Raw genomic sequence first — 23499 nt, forward strand, 5'->3', positions numbered from 1 at the left:
TGAAATACACTGATTTATTTTATTTTCTTTTTTTTACGTAAGTGAGACTATTTATGGTCATACTGTGTGGGTTTAGAAAGAGTCATTGCTTACACCCACACATGGCGAGTTTTACGCACATGAATGCTTGACTGAATGATTCAGAAAAAAAAGCAGAGTAGTTCACCTTTCAACTTATCACTAACGAGACTCGCTTTTTCACATTTCCAAAATCACACCTGCCTGCACTCATCAACTGGCCATAGCACGTTTATAATGGAGCCTTGCTGAATTCAACCCTCCCAGGGATGATTTAATTCACACGTAGGTGAATGTGATGATGTCACACTGGGTCTTTGACACACCTGAATAAACAACGCAGCAGTTTGGCGGATCAGCCAGGCCAGTGATGAGAGCTAAAGCTGTCAGGGAACGCTGAACGTCAGCCTACATCCCTGGAGTATGCACAACTGCATCACAGTTTCAGACACGAGTTTGCTACATGAAAGACGGAGTAAATAAAGTTGTAACAGCAAAGACAATATCGGTGTCTGGTGGCCCAAAGTACACAGCATCGCCCACCCCTTCTCTGCGTGGATCACCACTGCACTAATGTCTGGGGCACTAGTCTTTGCCAAAGTAATCCTTTGGCAAAGACTGCCTTTTTTTTCTCCTCCCAATACAGTAGATCTCGCAGCTGCAGAGGCTTACAATGTGTTCATACACTTACTCAATACTGGGAGGAGAGTCAATAGAGACAACAGTTACAGCTGACCATCTCAGAAAATCAGAGTAGTGTTTCCTTTTGAATGAGGCTGCAGTAATACTACAATACAGACTCACCCTCTCAGAGAAGGGCAAGTCGATCGTTCACATTGCAAGTGTCCAACAATGCAAATCCTACTGTCTTTTAATAAAGCGCAGAGAGTGACATTGCATTGCTCTGTTGGGAGTTTATCTAAATTAAGGCAACCTCTTTGAACAGCAGATTTACAAGAATGATTCAGAGTTACAGGAACATAAGTCCAGGAACAGGAGCAGCAGTATAAACACGTTTAATCAGTTCATTTGGACAAGGAGCCCTTAGATTCCCCTGCTAATAAAATGTCACTTTCGCTCAAAGTTCCACTTAGTCATTGCAGAATGTCGACCAAGGTAATGGTGTGGAGAGGACACCTTGACGCTTTGCGGACAGGGAGCTTGTCCAAGCAGGGTTATCCCTATGGCTTCGTTCCTCAAAATAATTCTTTTCCCCTGTAGAAAGACGCAAAGCTGGAGAAACAGTGGAGATGAGTTGAATCACACAAATATCAGCACAAGCAGATTTATAGTGCACATAAATCTGCAGTTAGAGACTATTTCTATTATTGATTAAGTTTCACTTTTTTATTACTTTTTTATTACATAGAATACAATGCACATTACAGTTTCCAAAGTAGTTATCTTCAGACTGTTAAATTCAGTTCACAAAGTTACAAAACACAGAAAAGAAGAATATCCTCCTCATGAAGAAATCACGTCATATATCCACAGTAAATTCTAAAAATAAAAAAATATATTCAGATATTTTTAATCTTTTAAATAATTTCTCAGTTTGTTTGACATTTCATTGATTAGTTGCAACACTTTATAAAGATGGCCAACTGCCCCTTCACTAAACACCATCCTTTGGCAAAAGACTGTAATAATTCATGATGAAATCACTTTCACTTGCAACCCCTCCCCACCTGCAGCTATAGACCACATTGCTCAAGACCACTTCTGTTCTCCGCTCACATGACGACTTATCCAATAAGTACCTGCTGATCTGTGTTTTTTTTCTCTCGTTTTGTTTTATCATTCTCTCCTGGTCTTACTGGTACAAGAATAATCCTCTCAGATCTGTCAAAAAAAAAGAACAACTGAAGAATTCAGGTAAAAGGCGGGGACCTGCCTAATGAACAAGAAGATATGTCAAACCCTGCGGAAGCTGATATTTAGCCATGACAATGACTCACCTCAAACCCGAGCGCTGTGTCGTACATAATCCCTCTTATATTCAGGGCTTGGTGAGCAAATATGGGAAATTATGAGTCAGCAGGTCTTATATAATGTTCCCGCAATTAACACAACATTGTTTGAAAGTAATAATGTAAACAAAAAGGTATTTGTGCCACAGGAATTCCTTACATAACAATGGTTTAAGACCCAGTTTCAGATTTCAGCGAGTTGCGGCGGAATAAAGAAACTGTAATTACGTAACAAACAGAGATATATATGACCCTACCTTAAGAAACAGCCCTGCTTCAATTTAAAAAAAGGAACTTTGACATTTTCAGGTGAAGAGAGGGTTAAAGATGCAAGAACATGGACTCCTTAGAAGTTTAAAAGGCACTCTTAAAAGGAGACAACCCGGTGCTGGCAGGCGGCACATTTGAAGAATGGTTTTCGTTCAACTGTAATGAGGCAGTCAAGTATCTTGATGCTGTGGAAGAGGGAGATAAAGAAACGCTGGATGTGGCACAGCATTTGGTGTGGCCTTCAACTGGCGCTGGCTCTAAACAGATAATTACACTGCACACAGTAACTATCTAGCTATCAATCCAAACTACTGGCAGTTCATCAAGTTGTTGGGACGAGTTGTTGGGCTTGCCCGTGTTGACAGGTTTTGTGATGAGCAAAACTCCACCAGTATCTGGGGCAGTTTTATAATTATTTTCTATTCCGAGCAATTAACTGTAAATTAAACTGTTTGAAATTGCAGTTTTCATTTAAGACAGATTAAGAGGCAGGCGTTCAGCGGTATGTGATGCCATTACAGCCACACATTCTGTCTTCCTGTGAGTCTATTTTTTCCCCACCGAGTGATTGTCAACATCCTCAAGAGTGCAGAGAAAAGGGTGTGAAGTTGTTGTATTCTGCTGCGGGTCGTACGTGTTAAGTGGTTAAAACAAAAGAGAGAGCGACGGTGACCGTGAAGTGGATACAAGTGAGAAAACAGAAAACGATCCCTCTGTTACAGTTTAGCCCGTGACACCATGCTGTCTGTGCTTAGATAGGTCGCTAGTATGCAAAACACAGCCTCGAGTTTTTATTCATGTGGATGGTTTTTTTGGAGACTTTTAATTTAAACAGGACATAAACTTCATCATACACATGCAGCTCAATACTGGTCTCTCATTTTTGATTTTTGTTTGTTTATTTGTTTGTTTTTTAGCTGCGGTCAAGTTGAAAACTGTAAAACCCGAGGATCTATCAAGCTACATGCACACGTATGGCTGACATAAACAATTTTAGAGATCTGGATGAACAACGAGAACATATTGTATATAGATTTGCACTTTGTTTAGAACCTGCAACTTTATCAGACTCAGCCAGGAAAGCTGTAATTCATGCTGAAGTCACAACTCATTCATCACGGTGAGCCTTAAGGGACTGTGAGTCAGTCAAGGCTACCTGTTAGTAGTAGCCACTGGAGAGCTATTCATTCTTCCCTCCACGATGCACAGAGGTCCCTTCAGAGGCCAAGAGAAAAAGTACATCTAATGTCAAGTTGAGAGGAGCGTTCTGGTTGCCATAAAAGGTATTTGTCATATTCAGAAACATATGAATCTCAACAAATATTGAGTCAGACTTTCACCCAGGAGCCAGGGGTGCACTGTTAGTGCCCACATGTCATATATATATATATATATATATATATATATATATATATATATATATATATATATATATATATATATATATATATATATATATATATATATATATATATATATATATATATATATATATATATATATGTATATATATATATATATATATGTATTGTCACAGTAACATGCTAACATGCCAAGTTCTGAAGTTTTCAGGCAGAACGCCCTCAAGGCTAACTTATCCTTTGTGTGTAAAATGTTCAGACATTTCTGATTGTCAAACCTAATGGATCATGTCCACTGTTAATGTGATGAACTACTCTGCTAGGGGCACTTGTGTGAACTTGAGCGTAACTGGCTTTTCATTTTCTATAAATTACTTCAGAACAAGTTAGTCATAGGCAACTGCAACATGCCAAATACAAGTGAAATGAGCTCAGGGGAAAGGGTCAAGCATCATTTGGCTGTACAAAAAGAAAAGTTAACATTCCACAATTTTGTTTTAAAAACAATAAAAAGGGAAGAATTTGTCTTGAGTAAAATGAAAACTAACGGGTACACACACCCCTGTTCTCTGCTGGCCATCGGGGCGGGGGGGGCTGGGAGGAGGTGTTGGCCATCCGATTGGGATCTGGGATGCGGGGCCTCCCTGTTGCTGCAGAGTCTAGGGCGGTCTGCTTGCCTCCACCCCGGGGGAAAGGGTGACATCTCCTGGGTCTAGGTGCTGTTTCCCCCTCCAGGGGCGAGGGTACCTGGACCTGGGGTATAGAGTTTGTTTGGGGAGTGTGATTGTGTGTACAGTGTCCATGTATGTCTATCCCTACGTTGGGTGAGTGCTGAGTGTGCATGAGGGTGGGAATGCATGTTTGTGTCTGTGTGTGCCTGTTTGTCTGTGTCTATATGTCAGGTCGGGTCTTACACTCCACCTCTCTGGGAACTCCCAGGCCCTCCAAAGGCCTATCTCCCCTCACCACACTCCCTGCCGGTAACTGATGCCCTCAGGGGTCGGTGTGTTGGTGGTTCTTGGTGTCCGGGGCTGGGCGCTCAGGTATGTACCAACTCACTCCTGGTGACTACTTGGCGGGGCCTGGTGCCTGTTGCTCGGTCAGGCCTCTTCTGGGGCAAAGGGGGCAGAGCCGGCGGGCACGCCACTGCAGCCCCCTCTGGCTTCTGCTCCGTGGCTACTGGGTGACCCCTCATCTGGGGCTCTCCTCAGCTCTTCCCAGGAGGGTGGCACGGATGCCCCTCCGGTGGTCCTCCTTGGGCTCTCGCACTCTGGGGCCTCTGGATGTCTGGGGCCTGGATCTCCTCCATGCCTGCTTCATGCCCTGGGGGACAGGGCTATGGCTCTCTACATCCTCTAGCAGACCATTACACGGGGAAACCTTTTGAATACAAGCGCGCTGATCCACACAGGTGTGCACACGGGTGTTCACTGTTCATAGACATAAACTACACCTTTATTGGCTGCTATTTCCAAGCACATTGTGCGCTGTCGGTCCTGCTTGCTATACAACAACATTCAATATTTAGTATTTACTGCTGTTTACACTTAGGTAGATTAACGTGATGGTGTTGTGTTTAGTATGTTGCTCTGTTTTGTTTTTTTTTGCTTGTTTTCTCTTCTTTTTCTCTCAACAGGTGATTCAGGAGATTTTTTTCTCTTCTTTCTCTTTTTAAGTGCCCTTTCTCACTGTCCCTCTTCCCTTCTGTTTTTCTTTTCCTTCATCTTTCTTTCTCCCTTTCCTATCCCTCAGTCATGTCTGTCCCGTCTGTAACAACTGAAAAAATAAAAATAAAATAAAATAAATAATAACAACAAAGGTCGATCAAATGGACCGATACGGCAAGGCCATGATGATCCATTTGGCAAAGTAAATCCATTCAAAGAATGAGACATAATTAGATTTTCAAAGAAACATCTACAGAATGATAGCGGTTCTTGAGATCCATCTTTGTCAAATAATAATTCAACTGACATGGATCTAATGGCATCAAATCTGTGTAAATAAAACCACGGGAAAATTCCAACCAGACTGCACTGAGCATAAAGTAAAGATCAGATGTGGGAACATCAAAGTCGGGAGCTGTTTTTTACTTACAGTGGCAACATCCACCTGTTGAAAGAAACTTTGTACATCAGAAATCTGAAGACCTGTGGCCCTCACAAAGATTTCACTATAAATCCCTATGGAGGGGGGAAAAAAAGCTTTGCTGCCTTAAACACAGAAAACTCTCAGGCTCTCAGCACAGTCACTGCAGAAACCATGGGCTTCAAATATTCAAATCTTTTCCACCAGTTTTAAAATTAAAATAATGATTCTTACTATCATGAATTACTATCATTAACATTTAGTATTGGGTATCATTAAGGATGGGAATTCATAAGAATTTAGCGATTGCGACTCCGTTATCAGAGTCACCTATCGATTCTCTTTGGGATATCATTAGCTCGGCTTTGAGAGTCAACACAATCTCTAAGCAGAATATCAAAGACATTACATCTGTTCACATTAATGTATGCTGTGTGGTCTGATATTTGCGCAGGTATTTCCCCTCTTTGTTGTGATCAGTGTTGGGGTCATTACTCAAGAAAGTAACTCAACACAAATCCCTATCCCAACAAGGACACACACATGATCTTTCTCTTAGTAGAACACAAAGCTGACAGCAAAAAGCAAAGATGAAAACCAGCAAAAAGACACTTTAAAACAATTGCCACAGTGATTCTACTGAAACATGAGTTTATTACCTGTTAAAGTTCAGGGCCTGGTTGCTGGGCTGGGGTCAGCCTTTACTGAGCTTTATCAGCACTCTGGGTTCTTGGCTAGCTTAGTCTTAGCTTGCTGTTTGGCTAGCTTAGTGTTAGCATGCTGTCTGTGCAGGTGCTTGCGAAGTGCTGACGTTATGTTAGCAACATAATGCAGCTGTTTCTGTCCTAGATGCAGTTTACACTTTACCATCACGCTCTTGTCCATGTGTAAGATAAAAATAAAAGTAATGTCCATAATGGCTACCAAGAACCGGTTCTCAATTCCCATCCCTAGGTATCATATCACTCAACACTGCCGCTTAAAAAACTGAGAAGTCTATTAGTCATTTAGTCTCTTCGTGTTAAAAAACGGTGATGATGGGATCTCATGCTTATACCAAGTCATCACAGTATACCAACTAAATTCATTGCTTTTTCTCCTTCAAACCAAATCAGGCCACAAAAAAGTCATGTTAGCCTTATGTAAAAGAAAAAAAAAGTCCTTTCTTCATTTGGAACCAAAATGAACACTGTGCTAACAATTCTGTCACATTTAGGATCCACAACTGCTGAGTGGTGAGCTAAGGAGATATGTTGCATGCAGATGCTTTGTTGAGCTCTGCTCTCCATAGATGCCTTTACAGTCTCCCAGTTCCCCCCGAAAATGGAGCGCATTAAATGACGACAGCAGCAGAAGTCCTACATCATGCATGCTCCCTGTGGATGCGGGAGCAGATTAGGCATTTGACAATGTTTGAGCCATGTGTTAGTGCGGCTGTTGTTTGGGCCATGTGTTGCTACGGCTGACACCCGTGCGCCTGTGTGGTTTTTTTTTGGCAATTCAATCCATGTATGCATTCATTTGCAGAAGATGTAGCAGGTTTGCGCAGACGTGGAAAGAAAAAAAATCACAGTGTGTGCTAGAAAAGACAGTCACCCTTTTGAGAACAAAGAGTCGAAAAGCCCCGTGCACCTATCAGAGACCCCAGGGTAAAGGCAGCATGTGATGGAGCTATTAAGCCTCTAAAGGCCGGGGTTAAATTGAGTTCAGGAAGTTGCATGCACTATGTTGTGAAGGGTAAAAAATTTAAGAGAGAGAACTCCTTTTGGCATCGACTCTGTGGAGCAGTGGAAATACATTTCGCAAGAAAGCAGAAAAAGGAAAAAAAATGCCGGGGAGAAAAGGAGAAGGAGGCTAAACTAGTGAGGCAGAGAGGAGATGGAGGAGAGAGAAAGAAAGGAGGAGGTGGCAGCTTTTATTGAAAGAAAGCCAAGATGTTATCCTAATTGCAAACTGGCCACAGCGAGATGATGGATAGGCTGTAAGAGACCAGTTGCAGGCAGTGACTGTGTGGCTCTGGCTGGAAGACCTCTACAGCGTTCCACAGATCCTATACAGACCCTATACAGACCCTAAAGTGATGCAGTTAAACCAAGAATGCTGATATGCCAGATTTTTTTTCCTCTATCATTTTCCTCATTGATAATTACCTCAGATGTTTAAGCCAATTTAGTTAATTGAACTGTTCCTTTTAGTTAAATGTTCATTTCGACAAACATAAAAATGAACTTGCAAAGACTTCAAGGCAAGGCAAGTTTATTTGTATAGCACAATTCAACAACAAGGTGATTCAAAGTGCTTTACAGAGACATTAGAAACAAGAACAAATAAAAAGCATGATTTAAAATTGATTAAAACAAGCAAATAAACTAACTAACTAATTAACAAACAAACAAACAAACAAACAAAACAGTATATAAAATCAGAACAGATAAAATCAGAACAGTAGATAAAATCAGTAGTTAAAAGTAAGTTTTGAAATTTAAGCTTAAAAGTGTGGATTTGGTGCTTTATTCAAATGCAGCTGAGAACAGGTGAGTCTTCAACCTGGATTTAAATAAACTGAGTGTTTCAGCTGATCTGAGGCTTTCTGGGAGTTTGTTCCAGATATAAGGAGCATAAAAGCTGAATGCAGCTTCTCCGTGTCTGGTTCTGACTCTGGGAACTGATAAAAGACCGGATCCAGATGACCTGAGGGATCTGGATGGTTCATACTGGGTCAGGAGGTCATTGATGTATTTTGGTCCTAAACCATTCAGAGCTTTATAGACCAGCATCAGAACTTTAAAGTCTATCCTCTGACGGACAGGTAGGTCCTGTTGAGACATCAGATCTTTTATCCTTGAAATATTCTTGAAGGGGTAGTAAGCTGACTTTGTTATTGTCTTAATGTGTTTTTCTAAGTTTAGGTCTGCATCCATCACTACACCCAAATTTCTCGCCTGGTTTGTGGTTTTTAGATGTATAGATTGAAGTTCTCTGGTGATCTGTAATCGTTTTTCTTTGGCACCAAAGACTATTACTTCAGTTCTGTTTTTGTTTAGCTGGAGAAAATTGTGGCACAACCAGTCATTAATTTCCTCAATGCATTTACCAAGAGCCTGTACAGGGCCTCGGTCTCCTGGTGACATTGTGATATATATTTTTGTGTCATCTGCATAGCTGTGATAGTTTATTTTGTTGTTGTTTATAATCTGTGCCAGTGGGAGCATGTAGATGTTAAACAGAGGGGGTCCCAAGATGGAACCTTGGGGAACTCCACATGTGATACTTGTCTGCTCAGATGTGAAGTTACCTATTGATACAAAGTATTTCCTGTTTTCTAAGTATGTTTTGAACCAGTTTAGTACAGTTCCTGAAAGACCTGTCCAGTTCTCCAGTCGTTTGAGTAATATGTTGTGGTCAACTGTATCAAATGCTGCACTGAGATCCAGTAAAACTAGGACTGACATTTTTCCGCTGTCTGTATTCAGACATATGTCATTAAACACTTTGGTCAGAGCGGTTTCAGTGCTGTGGTTCTGTCTAAAACCTGACTGGAAGGCATCGTAGCAATTATTCTGTTTTAAGAAGTAACTGAGCTGTTGAACTTCAAAAGCTTTTGACAGAATTTATTAAATCTAGTTACAGTTACTTGTCTGGAAACTCTTTGCCAGTATGTTCAGTTATCAAGCTCGAAAATCAAAAATGTAATTTAGGTTTCATCTTTCTTCAGGACTGCGGCTAATGGTTCTCATCACTGATCTTAATCTATTTTTCAATCATTTTTTTAAATGAATAAAATTTAACAAAACACTAAAAATCATTCTCATTGTTGCTTCCCAGAGCCCACAATGGCAAATATAAAGTTGATTGTTTAGTGTGAGAAGCCATTGAAAACCTAAAAACATTTATATTAAAGACACAAAATAAGAGGAGTGTCGGGTTTAAGGCTTTATAAATGTTTATATTGTCTCATCAATTGATAATTGATTGATGTGGTGAACTTGAAACTTCTCTGCTTTGAGGAATGATCAGTAGTAGTAACGTGGACATGCGTCACCCCTGATAGAGGATAAAAGTGAAGATCTATTGGACTACTCATCAGTCAGATCTGTTCTTTTAAAAGTCTGTCTCACACTGTTGTCAGCCATGTCAGGAAGTGAGTGATTAAATTGTTAGGGTGTCCCTTTTAAGTAACACTGGATGACACAAAAAAGAAAGCTGCTCTATAAAGTCTTGTCTGGCTTGTTTCAGCATCACTGAATTGGCAGCATTCACATCAGAGCCCCCTCTCTCTCTTACACACACGCAGACATAAAGTCATGCATTGCACCCGTCACACCTGCTCATATCCCCAGCTTCTTTCTTCCCTATCAAATTTGCCAGACTCAGTCTGAGATCAGTGAAGTGAGAAGAGGCGAGTCCTGGGCCCCGTCAACAACACAAAAAAGCTCTTGTCTGTGACAGAGAAGCACAGAAAGCAGGAAGAAACTAAGCACATGTGATGGAGTAGGGAAGTACAAAGATAAACTAAAAGTAGGTAAAGCTCGTGTACCTAACACAATGGAGGTATGATGTTATGGCAAAGTGACAGACATTGAACCACCACAGAGAGGAGGGAAAGTGGTTTGAGGCTGTTTGATAGCCACTTACAGTACAGCATTATTGAACACTCTCTGCCAGGGCCACTCAGGAGATGGTAAATTAAATGCATAGCCAGATCAGATAACTGTACTAGAAGGAATACAGTCATAAAAAGAAAATGAATTAAAGCATTTCATTGTGCTGTCAGTCAGACAGTGAGTGAGTATAAAAAAAGCGAGTGGAGGTTAGAGAGTCTGACTGTATGTTTATCCACTTTGGTACTTTGGTTCACAGGTTACTCGCTTTTCCGTTTGTCACTTTTTAATACCACGGTGTTGAACTTTACCTTGTTTCTGTGATGGGCTTTAATACAAATACATAAACATACCAGATGAAACACAAAATGAAAGTTTCATAAGTCAATGATTAGTCTTTATAATTTGTTTTAAATTGGGCTAAAGCTAAAGAAGATCCCATTTATACTCTGCTTTGAGTTCCAGTGAACAAAAAGTTTCACACATTTATTTATACTGAGGTTATCTGTCAGGGATTGAGGTAAATTCAAGTTTTGGTTATTTTGAAAAGGTTTGAAGTTCAGAAACTGCACCCTGTGACTTTGAGCAAAGCCGTATATATAAGTGACACTCGTCACGCAGTCAAAATCCAACATATTTACTATTTTCTATTCCGTACTGTGACAACTTTTTGGAGTGTGTAAATTAACTACTTGAGAAGCCGCTCAGGTCTGCACCCTCGCATTGGGAAGCCATCTAAATGTAGACGTAACTACGATGACATGTAATCTAGCTGATAGTGACAGTAGACGTCACGCCTTAAACGTCTACCTTCTAGAAATTTCCAAAGCCCATGGTTACACATTTTATAGCCAATCGTCATCATGAATGAAAATATCAGCAGCCCAAAGCAGCATGAGCAGTTTATAGTTTAGCGCTTATGCGTGATCATAATTGTTGTCATTATTGACTGATGAGTCTCGCAAAACTGTCATTTCCATCTATGACACAGAAAGGTTTAATCGGTTAGTCAACTGGCAGGCGTTTATTCTGGCAAACTGATTAAATAAGAAAAAAAAATGGAAATCATTTGTTGAGTGACAGCTGAAAACAAGGCTTTCTACTTTTGTTACAGTGTTAGTGATTTTGACGGGATAGCGGTGACTAATTTTCAGACTAAGAATTCAAACTGTCAAACAGTATGATGCAAAAAGACAAATGGCGAGAGATCTCAAACTTGACTCTGATGTATTACACCAGGGTGAGTTTCAGCACCACGGACAGAGCCAGTCTTTGCATTGCGGCAGGCTGCTGAACTGAGCAGAGCCGTGTTCTGTGTGCTGATAAGTCTGTCCTGGATCTCAAATGCTTTGACTCAACTGAGCCCTTGATCTGCTGGGAAAGAAGCCCAGCATGTTTTTGTTTTTTTTTACCAGTTTTTCTTTCTTTCCTCTTTTTTAAAATTTTATATATATACTTTTTGCAGCGACACATTAATGAGGAAAGCACATTGTGCAGTTTGAGGCACAAATTCCACTTAATGTAATCATCGGATACATCTACAGTTTGCAAGCCAAAAGCTCAAATCCAATCCCATTAAAACTACTATTAGAACTGTGGCCAGCCCAGTACGGTGACTTGGCTGTTATTGATAACTGAGTGGCTTCTAGCAATTTCTTAATAAACACAGATTCGTCATTGAGCCCACACCTTTTTTAGCTACCAGATACAGTAATGCCTTTTTTACACCACCACAGCGTCCCTGTGGCACAGAGCAACTGCTGTGAAGCTTGTGTGATCACACTAATGAATGTGTTTCAGTAACTGGACAAAATCTTTTGTTGACAATTTTCCTATGTTGCCAGTCCCATACAACTCTCTGACCAGACTGTACTGCAGATTTGATTACTTTTTGCTACAACCATGCTGCTTTTTTCTTCTTGTATTATATCATAGGAAATTTAGAAACTATCTTTCTATATGGTGAGCCTGCAAAACAAAACAACCCATGAAATCTTCTCAAAAACCACCAAGAAAGGAGTAGAGGTTTAATCTGCTAAGGTTATAGGGTTGCTGTTTAATTATTATTTTAATGTGCATATTTCATACCCTCATCTCTCTCTTCACAACCAAAAGGCAATGCATTTATTGAATCTTGTGCCCTTGAATAGTTTTCCATAACATGCATGAGATGATTGTTGACATGGCTATTTCTTGGAATAATGAAAAATGTGAACATGTCTGGCCTGTTTAAGTAGTCCATATGTCCATGGCAAATGGGGCTACAGGACAGTTAGCGCATTGACTCGTGTCTGCACAATCTGTCGTCACAAAAAAGTGCTGTTTTTCTACTGTTGATCCTTTGCCTGCAAAACCCTTTATGAAGTCCAGGACATGGGATGTAAACCTGCTTTCCCATCAATAACATGGTAGGAAGTGTTGTATGTTTAATTTGGTTTTGTGCTTCCCTTGAAAAGTTGCTGCTTTGGGCAAACTATTGTATACTGTGGTTCCCTGTTCTGCTTTCCATTTAAGCCCAAACCATCCCACACACACACGAGGGGATCCAAATGCGAGGTGTATCCTTGCTGTGGGACGTGTTTGGGAATTACAGTGCTACCAGTGGTGAATTGTGCTGTTCCTCTGTGCACCTCCCATTGTCTTTCATGCTTGTGCTCTCCTCCCAGCAGAGCAATGAGAGCCCAGCGGAGACGGGCTAACAGCAAGTGCAGATAGAAAAACTTTGGGCTCTCCATCTCAATGACACACTCGACATGCTTTGTATTACATTTTCATGAACAGAGCCCAAATCTGTGGAAATAATGGCAATAAAGTTCACCCGCCTGTGTCTGCTGCTTGAGTTACTAACTAACTGCACCTCCTCTGACACACCTGTGCAAAAACTTTTGTGGCGAAAAGTGTTACATCATTGAGTAAGCGATTACTCAAGTTATTGTTCAAGTTTGCGTAAAGCACTTGAGAGACGCACTCTGTACTGAAACTGTGATCTTTTTAAACACGAGTCTTTCTAAACGCAAGGCTGCCTGTGAATTTGAGGCATTCAGCAGGAAGGGGAAGTTTAATTTTATAATTAAATAATCACCCTGTGAAGAGGAAAGTCTTTTCCAAGCAGCACTTATGAAGATGTAAAAGGAGCTAAAGGAGTCAATATGAATCTCCCAGTTTGTTAGATTAATGTGGTAGACTGAAGGAGCAGCCCAAGGTGCAAAGGGTGAACCAAGACTTCCATTACGTGATTGGAGGGAAGCTTTCTGAACACTGAAGTGACGTTTCTTGGGATCGGTATAGGGAACGTGGCCCAAAACTTAAATATGAATGTGAAGCATGCCTGGATGGGTTCTCTTCCTTTATTTGGTAGTTCTCTGGAGTGAAGGTTGGCATGAAATTTTCTGAGGCTCCCCCTGTTGTGTGGGCAACAGGAAACACACTTTTAGCAGGGACATTTCCAGCCCACTGGGTGGATGCGATAGATACATGGAGGTTTTCACAGTCAAAGATAGCCTGGTTTGTTTTTTTGGGTTGCAGTTTCTACATTCTCTCTAACTTTACTCCTCAGTGACAACAAATATGTTCAAGCTTGATGATTGTCAGTGTATGTTGTGTCATTTGCTTGTGTTCTCAGAACATGGGACACAGTTTCAAAGGCGTGTTATAGTGATACAATATTTTAGTAAAGTTTTCAGCCCTGTGTACACTGATTTTATTGGAAATGCTCAGCTACACAGCAGAGTCTCAGATACTGTTAAAATGAACTAGGCATCACTGACACACATCGCTTTTGAGGCTCCAAGCTGAATCCACATAACCCTGATGATGTCACTAGGAGTCTTTATTTTCACACTTGACAAAGGTTCCTGTGGGACAATTAAAAGACGATATATGACAGAGTTTATGCTTAGTAGTCCTAACACTGAGGGAATGCACCTTTATTTAAAGGGTTTTTTTAAATAATATAATGTCACACAGATATTAGCATATACTCACTGGTAATCAGACGCGACAGGGAACCTTACAGCAATCAGCACCAAAATGCCAGTACGTTTGTGCCCGGTCTAACATCTGTGCGCCTGATAGCGCTCGTGTAAATCTAAACAGATGGAAGTAGAAACAGTGAAAACAGAGGAGCAGCCTTTCATCAGAAAGTGAAAATAAACTAAACTCTTAGTTCCTTGTTGATGATGCAGCAACGGCTTACAAGCAAAGCCCCCCACCAGTCCCCATTCTCAGCTCTAACATATGGTAATAAAGAAGGGCCTCGGGCATTTTCTATTGGCTCCCGGACTCACTGACATCATTTCGCTCGCTTGATGCCCACACGCTGGTGTTTCACACTTTGGCTATAATTGCTTTGATGATCTAGAGACTTGACCTTTGCAGCTTTGCACCACGATACCCCGTTTCCCCAGACACGTTATATTCCCAAACAAGTTACAGTACACCACATACGCGTCAGACTGACGCTTTTATCTAATTAAACCTTTAGGCCAGAACTTATTTACCAGGGTTAAAATGGATCAATCAGTAGAGCATAAACATGCTAAAAATGTATTAGTTGGTAAAAATGAGAATACTGCTTCTTAGATATGGCTTTCATTACGGAAATGATGACTCTGTCATGTCTAATGAAGTGTATTGTATGAAAAATGAAAAAGGGCAAACAAGGAAAGAAGATAACAAAGACATGACCTCTGTGTCCTTAGTGGTGGTCGGGGTGCAAAATGTGCTCACTGTTGAAGCTATCGGCAAAACAAGAATGCTGTTTTGATCATTTCTAAATGTATTATTTAGTACTGCTGTAGGTCAATCAGGAGGATACTAATGTTGTAAATCTGCACATTGTGCCATTTCCTTTGAGTCAGGGGTCAATGTAGACGCAAAATATGTTTCTTAGAATAAAGAGAGCTAAGAAATAATCTGTCTGTGGCATGCCTGGGGAAGCATGAATAGAGTCATCTTCTGGACATGTTCATAATTCTTTCCTTTTTTCCTCTTTAAGTATAGCTGACCGCTGCCATTCTTGGTCTCAGCCTTTCCCTCTCATTCACACTCTGGTCATTGTATGTTGCTTCAGCCCTTCTGCTCCTCACTTTCTCCCTGCGAGATGATAGCTGTGTGCCCTGACTGTGGCCGGGCCCCTGAGGCAGAGGGGCTACAAACAGATGGCAGCACAGTTGTAAAGCCAGGGGGGTAAAGCGATGAGGTTAGCTGGCGTGGTAAGGAGGTGCTCCATTCAAGGGCACACTGTCCGTTCACAATGAGACTCTGTATGGTCTGCAGGGATGATAGACACCAAGGGGGAGGTTTGATGTATGTGATAAGGCCAGTGAAGCTCACATATATTATAGCTGTGTGGTGACAACCAATGCTAAAGATTTGGTTCTGAGATGTTCACAGTATTTTGAGCAGTGTACTAATGAGAGTCATAATGTTTCAATCATAAACATGCCAACATACTAAAATGCAGACTATCAAGTTTTTCTAATTAAAATAGCATTTGGTGGGGCAGGTATTGGGCCTTTAGTCATTGTATTGTACACTCAAAGGACTCTTTTTTAAGCACACGTGTTTAGCTTCTCATTAGTGCAAGTATTTAAACAGCCAATCAAATGGCAGGAGCATTTATGCATGTAGACATGGTCAAGACAACCTGTTTAAGTTATAATTGAGAATCAGAAATGGGGAAGAAACTTGATTTAAGCGACTTTGAATGTTGTTGATTCTAGTCAGGTTAGTCTGAGTGTTTCAGAAGCTGCTGATCTACTGGGATTTTCATGCACAACCATGTCTGGGATTTACAGAGGAAAAAAAATTCTAGTGAGCAGCAGTTCTCGGGGTGAAAAGTTCTTGTTGATGTTGGCGGTCAAAGGAGAATGACTAGACTGCTTTGAGGTTATAGGAAGGCAAATATAACAAAAATAACCACTTACAACCAAGGTATGCAGAACAGCATCCCTGAATGCACAACGCAGTGAACCCTTAGCACATCTGCTGCAGATATGTTACAGCAGCAGATGACCTTACCGGATACCTTTTGTTGCCTGGTCTGATGAGCCTCGAGTTCTGCTGCAACATTCAGATGGTAGTGTCAGCATTTACCGTCAGCAACATGAAAGCATGGATCTATCTTTCTTGAATGAACGGTTCAGGCTAGTGGTGGTTGTGTAATGGGTTCGGGGATATTATCTTGACATACTTTGGGTCAAAAATGGGCATCATTTAAATGTCACAGCTGACCTGGTTATTGTTGCTGACCACGTATATCCAATTATGAGCACAGTGTATCTATCTTCTGATGGATACATGGTAAAAAAAATTCTGATTCTGATGTAGTGTGGACCAACATTGTGTCCCAAATATTAGACACACACATTTTGCTGTTTGAGTTGTAACTTAAAATTGTAACATGATGGACAAACCGTATTTTCTCCCTCACTTCAAGGCCTTTTCAGCATTGGCATTCCAGGTTTAAACACCTGCCTGTAAAATAAGCAGTCTTAGCTGTAACGCAGTGAATTAACACAAACTATTATTGGCACAGTTTGATTCTTAGTTACTGTTGCCTTAATTGTGCAGTGCACTTCTATTTTGATTTGTGTCAGTGTCAGTGTCACTGAGTGAGCAGATCGGGTGTATTTAGCAAAGCAAGGCTTTGCCTCATGTAACCTCACTGCCGAAACTATGTCATTGATATTATCTTACTACCCAGAATGAATCAGTTTCATTCAATAGCTCACAAAAAGCTTCAGAGTTGTATTTATTGCTCACTGATGCTCTTTTGCTTCGTGGTTATCAGTGTGAGAGCATAACATTAAATGTTTGGGATTTATTTATAGTTGCACTTTAATTTTTTACTTTCTATTTTAAAATAATTGGTTCTTCTCAACTAGGGACTCTATATGTGTGTACACATAGAGATGTGTGTGTGTGTGTGTGTGTGTGTGTGTGTGTGTGTGTGTGTGTGTGTGTGTGTGGGTGGGTGGGTGGGTGGGTGATATCTTTTGCTCCAGAATGTGCTGACAAACTGGTTAAGTGGGGTGTAGTCCCCAGTGGCACACTAAAGCGCTGTTTTTTAGTTTCCTTTCCAAGTGACATTATCATATTGCCTTCCTTTTCCCACTCCTAAATCATTTCTGAGTTCAGACTTCACTGATGCTGTTTAGAGTCTACCATTTGTAGGTTATATTTACCTGTACTCCTAAGGTCAGGAGGTTTATGAGATGCCGGCACATGATTGGAATTACACTGTGTGCAGCCTCGCGTTGAAGTTGCAGGCAGGCGCACAGCAAACGACTGACTGGTCCCCTGCATGAGCATGACACATGGATTTAATAAATCCTATTTACATTAGCATAGTAATTAAAATTGCGCATCATCCCCACACGGTGCATGTCGTCCATTCATGCTTATCTGACACACATTTCGATGCATTCCCATTCAGCGGATAAAGGAAATCTCAACGTGCACGCATGTGTTTTCACCTAATTCTCGCGCTTTCGCCAGACTCCTGTCATTTTCCCTGAATAACCACCCCCTCTATGAAAAATGAACAGTTACTTGATATGCATTATAAATAGCTGCTCTGTGATTGGACGAGGCCGGGTTCTACTGCAAGCTCTTCCGTATAGCAACAGACCCCCCTCTCCCCCCTCCCATCTCTTCTTTTCGCCTCTTCTTCTCCCTGGAATCCCCACCCCCCACCACCCCTCTCTCCTCCTCCCCTCATCTCCTTCCCTCTTTCAAAATGCAGACACATCTCGTCCTCCATGTGGCTTCACCATCTACCCACAATGCACTGGGTGCCGCCACTGGCTTTAGATGTGGCAGTGTCTGTATAGGGGGCTCCTCTCCCCTCTTCTCTCTCCTCCTCTCCTCTGCTTCGGCCTGACTCGCTCCTCCCCCGTCCACCCGGCACCCACTGCTGCGGCAGCATCTGGATGTGGTCGCCATAGCAACAGCAGCGGGCCTGACCCCACCTCCTCTCCCCTTCTCTTCTCTCTCCTCAAACACACACACACTCTCCCCCTAACGCAGACATACCCCTCCTACTCCCCCTCTCCTTCTCTTAAGCTTTTTTTCTCTCTCTCTGAGCGACTGGGTGCATTTCCTTCCAGCTTGACCTGGATTTTGCGTGCGGCACCACATTTGCAACGCTGCATGTGTGACAGTGGTGATGATGAGACGCCGAGATGGATGGTCAACTGACCTGTTTCCAGGAACTTTTAGGGACAAGATGCCAAACTAGAAATTTGCTTCTTTCATATGTCCCTCACCATTGCCTTTTTACGACCCCTGTTCTGTCAGTGTTCAGTTTTTAAATTTGTTCTTTTACTGTTTTTCTAACCTCCTTCTCTTCTTTTTCTTTTTTTATTGGTCTTCTCTTGCTTCTTATTCTCCTTATTTTGCCTCTCCTCTTCTATTTTCCTTCCCCCAACCACTGCCTGCTTTTCACTTTCTTCTCCCTACCCATGTGCTTCAAGAAAGAAGCAAGGGCTGCAAAAAAAAAAAGAGGGTTGAAACAGAGTCAGCTGTATCCACCCTCCTCCATCACTGTACTCCACATCACACCCTGAGCCACTCTCCAAATCCCCCCCTCTTCCCCCCAAACCTCCTTTATCACAAATCCTTGCCTCCTCCTCAGCTGATTGTTTGAACAACGCTCCCGGCATTGCGAAGGCAGATATTGCTTCATTTTTGTCACAATGACGCATGTAGCTCTTAAACACGTAGCACATATAGCATATTTCTGCTTTCTTGGCTCTCTTTGTAAAAAATTGCAGGCAAGCCAGCAGCAATATGCGCACATGAATCTGTAGACCCACACTTTTCCAGACATGAGTCATAGCCGCCGCCGTTCATTCAAAATACAAACTTCCTTTAAGAAGGATGCGCAGAGCGCCACAGTCAATAGGGACAACTCATTTACCACAATAAATAAATCGTTACAGTCATGGACCGTGTCGATTGCTACCATATGTTTTAATTTGTTTCTAAAACTGTTTTTTTTTTTATCTTTTAAAAATTAGATGTTTGTTTGTTTGTTTCATTCAGTATCATTTTTTGCTTGCAGAACTCAACACAAACACACAAGCACATGGTTCACCAGCCTCAGACACAATGTAAACAGACAAGAGTCTACATAGTATTAAAGTATCATGTCTTTATAGGACGATCAAGACAAAATACAGATGTACAAAATACAAATGAAGCATTTTTTTAAAATGCAACTGAAATATATAAAATCAAAGGAAAATGTGCTTGGTATAAATTAAATGTACACCATCCATCCATTCTCATTCATTTTCTCCTTATCAGGGTTGCGAGGGGTGCTGGAGCATATCCCAGCTACCATAGGGTGAGAGGCGGGGTACACCCTGGACAGATCGCCAATCTGACTCAGAGCTGACACAGAGAGAAAGAAACCATTCACACTCACAGTCACACCTATTGGTCAATTTAGAAAAACACCAATTGACCCAATCCTACTAACTGCATGAGGAAGCTGGAGTGCTTAGAGAGAACTCCACCCAGAAAGGCCACGGCCAGATGAGGCAACAGTGCTACCAAATGTACACCAATCAAGTTCATTTCACTTGACCATATCTTATAAAATGTAAAATTTTACACTGTACTTGTATAATAGAATTACATGGAAAATTTACATGTAATTAAATTAGGAGAAGCCTGTATTTTGGGTAGTAACAAAAAACATAATACACTGCATCTCAGCTGTATTTTGGACATTATGGAACATTTTGCAGGTATATACATACAGTGTGAGATACAACAAGTGACATATCAACATGAAGCACAGGAGTGGTTAAAAGGCATCTGATACTATTGTTGTTTTTGGGAAAAGAGCAAAACTGGCACACCTGTTGGTCTTTGGGGAAATGCTTCTTTTGTAGTTTTGTGAGGCTGTCTGTGTCTCTGTGCTTTCATATTTTGCCATATCTTGGACTGTGAGAGAGATTTATTTTGATGCATGACGTACGGCTGGGTGGGAGGGGATTCACAGGGAAATAGCAGCCATCAGGGAGCGTGCCTTGATCAAATTAGTCTTTCTAATTCAATCTGTTCACAGCACTTGGACTCTATCATGGTTTATTCACTAAGGTGAGCATACTAATTGGGCCCTTGCTCCTCTCTTTCCCTCTCTCTCTCTGTTTCATCTCTCACCTCCACCCCTTTTCCCCTTTGACTTTTCTTTGCCTTCTTTTTTTCTGTTTCATTCACCTTCAAATCCCCACCCACTCTGTCCTCAACTCATTTCGCTTGCTGTAAAACCTCTCCACCCTCTGTCATCATGCAGTAGATGTGGTGGACCAGCAGAGGGTGCTGAGGACCGGTTGCTTGGTGACTGGGGTGCACACACCGCCAATCCGACGTAACAGCAAGCTGGCCACCCTGGGGCGCATCTTCAAGCCCTGGAAGTGGAGGAAAAAGAAAAACGAGAAGCTCAAGCAGAGTTCCACAGGTAAGATGAGAACATGTGTTTGTATTTCCAGGTTTCGTACACGATGAAACCTGCAAAAAATGCATAATTTTTTATTTTTTTTATTTAAGCCACATAGATGAGAAGCACAACATGGTTCATACTAAGGAAAGACCTGATACATGTCTTTTAATCTTACTCTCACTGAATCAGATGATTGTTATAAGAGCAAAGCTGTAGGTGTGACATAATGTCAATTAGAATATTTTTTCTTGCATTGCATCACATATCAAAGTTGAATGTTTTAAACTATGTTTCAGTGTTTCGCATCAATAATCTCCTGTTTTTTACATCATATTTTTTACTTTTACATTTCAGTTAGTCACAGTGGTAAACATCAGATGTTGTTATTAGAAAACATATTACCAGAGTCCCCAAAGACTTGTAGCCATCTGGCTGGAATATTTTGCCTGCTGTACAAGAGAAAGGATTTTAAACTTTTTCATAATTGAATATATTGATTTGTTAGTAGAGTTATAGTTTCTATCTTTTAAAATCATTCATTTTAGTTTAGTTTTTATTACTCTCAATATTTGTTCAAGTCTCTTTTTAATAACACGGACAAGAATTTTTCAGCGGCCAGTTAAAAGTTCAGGGCAGACATTACAATTATAAACACTTTATGAAAGCAAATCACTTACAGTCATGTAGACATCCCGGTCTTACAACAATCCCAAAAGCTAAATACAAAATGTATAAAATTTCATTTATTAAACAATATTTAATATTTATTATATTTTGATTTATTATTTCTAAATTTTAAAAAAAATGATACCCACTTTTAATTTTATTTAACTATTTTAAACTTCTTTTTCTGTTTCCTTAAAAAAAGTTAATTATAAACATTGTATTTTGTTTTAAAATATAAGCAGAGTGAGCAAAATCTGTATAGGGCAAATTAATAGCTGCATGACAACCATCTTCAAATTTCGAGGCTAAAATGTAATGGCTACGATATCAGATTGCTGCTGCTGCAAAAATGCATTTAATGTTTATTTTCTATTAATTTTATTAATTTATTTTTTTTTAGATGCGATCATAATGTTAGGATCCACTCAAAGTATACGGACCTTAATATTGATTTATCCCGAGTCACCTTGTGTGTCTACTTTTAAAAGCAGCATAATATTTGCTGAAGACAAGACTAAATGTGATGGCCTTGCTGTAATGGAGACTGATGTTGAATGAAGGTGACAGAAAGAGTGAATGTCATTTAGGGAAATCACAGTTGGTCACATCAGAGGTGTGCAGCAGTGTTTTTCAGCCCATCCTGCTGATAACTGCTCTCTGATAACTGTTCTTATCTGGACACAATGTCCAGTTAAGAGCTGCAATCTGATTGGTTATTCTATAAATTCAAAGCTAATTTGGAAGAACTTAAAAACGAATTCTATCTAGCTTTATATCACGTGTGTGTATTCTTATGGGTGAACTACTCTCACCAACAAATGAACTACATTCAGTTTCATTCTCCATTCACAGATGTAGCATTATCGAGTGGCCTTCTATGCCACGACCCAAACTCCACCACCCAAGGCTGCTGCTCCGATGGTGCGGTCTTACTTGGAGGATTTGGGGGACCACTGAATCCAAACCTCACAGTAAGCAGTGTGGAATACCTTGGTCCTGAGGAGGAGCATCCCCCTTCAGGTAGGACAATCTCCTGCTGTACTCAATGAAAACTAATCAATGGATATTATGGAACTGCAAAAGCAACAGATGAGGGGGAAATGGATTTGTGAAGTGGCTGGATGTCTTTAACCCAGCATCAAAAGATCAATATGGTATAATGTTGCCGCAATTTGATAAAATGCTGTTTGGAGGGAAAAACAAAAGGAAGAGAGGAACTTTATTTTGTTACTTTCTCGCAAAAGCTCACAAATGTATGTTGACTTTAGAATTAAATTATTGGTTTATGTATTGCAAGATATCATAAGGAAAGCCTTGAGTTGGATGTAAACATTTTGCAATGCAAGTGTAATCCACTGTGCTGGCTTTCTCAAATGAAACTGAGATGCTTGTTTATGAACCCGTTTTTGGCACTTTGTACCAGTAGAGGGCAGCAAAGGCAAAGGGATTTTAATCGTCATGCTCGGCTGGAATAATTACAAAACTAGGGAATTTGTGAATGCTTGGATGTGTTTGGAACTGGTGCAGCAAATAAGTACATTTTGTTAATTTTTTAAAGAGAGGCTTTGGCAGATTTTAAGTGTCAAGTTTTTAAATCAGGCGGAAACTGAGGAATTTTCATTTACTTTGTATTTAGCCAAAGTAAATGAGAGTTTGCATGGTTTCACCACACATATTAAGTATGATTTCTCTGTAACAAAAGTCCATAAACGAGCTGTCTCCAGCTTTTGGAATCAATCAAAATGACATTTTATAGATTATGTGCTGTGAAACTCTTTGATTGAGACTATTTGAATAAATGCCTTTTTTTCCTCCTTCTTTAATGTTCTTCAGTAGCCGCTCCTTTCCAAGACTGTGATCGGGTGGAGGAAAATGTGCGACTACAGGAGGAGGAGGGAAATGAGGAGGTGCACCCTGCAGGGGATTTACCTGAGGGACTGCAAGACATGGGAGAACAGATGGAAGAGAGATCAGAGGAAGAGATTCCTCCAGGAACTTCCCCACCACAAGTACCTCCAAAACTTTTGCCCCAGCTGAGTACTGGAGATGGTGAGTGCTGAGTAAATAAC

At 40.7% G+C, this 23499-nt stretch overlaps 1 protein-coding gene across 2 annotated transcripts in view; it reads left to right on the forward strand.

The window, feature by feature from the left end:
• The window catches only part of phactr3a (phosphatase and actin regulator 3a), a 34528-nt gene that overhangs the window by 1327 nt on the left and 9702 nt on the right, over positions 1-23499 (forward strand). The window contains exons 2-4 of one of the 2 annotated variants that reach the window (XM_026153803.2): positions 20618-20782; positions 22283-22450; positions 23264-23479. In XM_026153803.2, coding sequence (XP_026009588.1) covers positions 20618-20782; positions 22283-22450; positions 23264-23479 — 549 coding nt within the window. The remainder of the gene's footprint in view (positions 1-20617; positions 20783-22282; positions 22451-23263; positions 23480-23499) is intronic. The other variant, XM_026153804.2, reaches the window with a different exon arrangement.

Source organism: Astatotilapia calliptera, chromosome 20 (assembly GCF_964374335.1).
Source record: "Astatotilapia calliptera chromosome 20, fAstCal68.1, whole genome shotgun sequence".
Taxonomy (NCBI): domain Eukaryota; kingdom Metazoa; phylum Chordata; class Actinopteri; order Cichliformes; family Cichlidae; genus Astatotilapia; species Astatotilapia calliptera.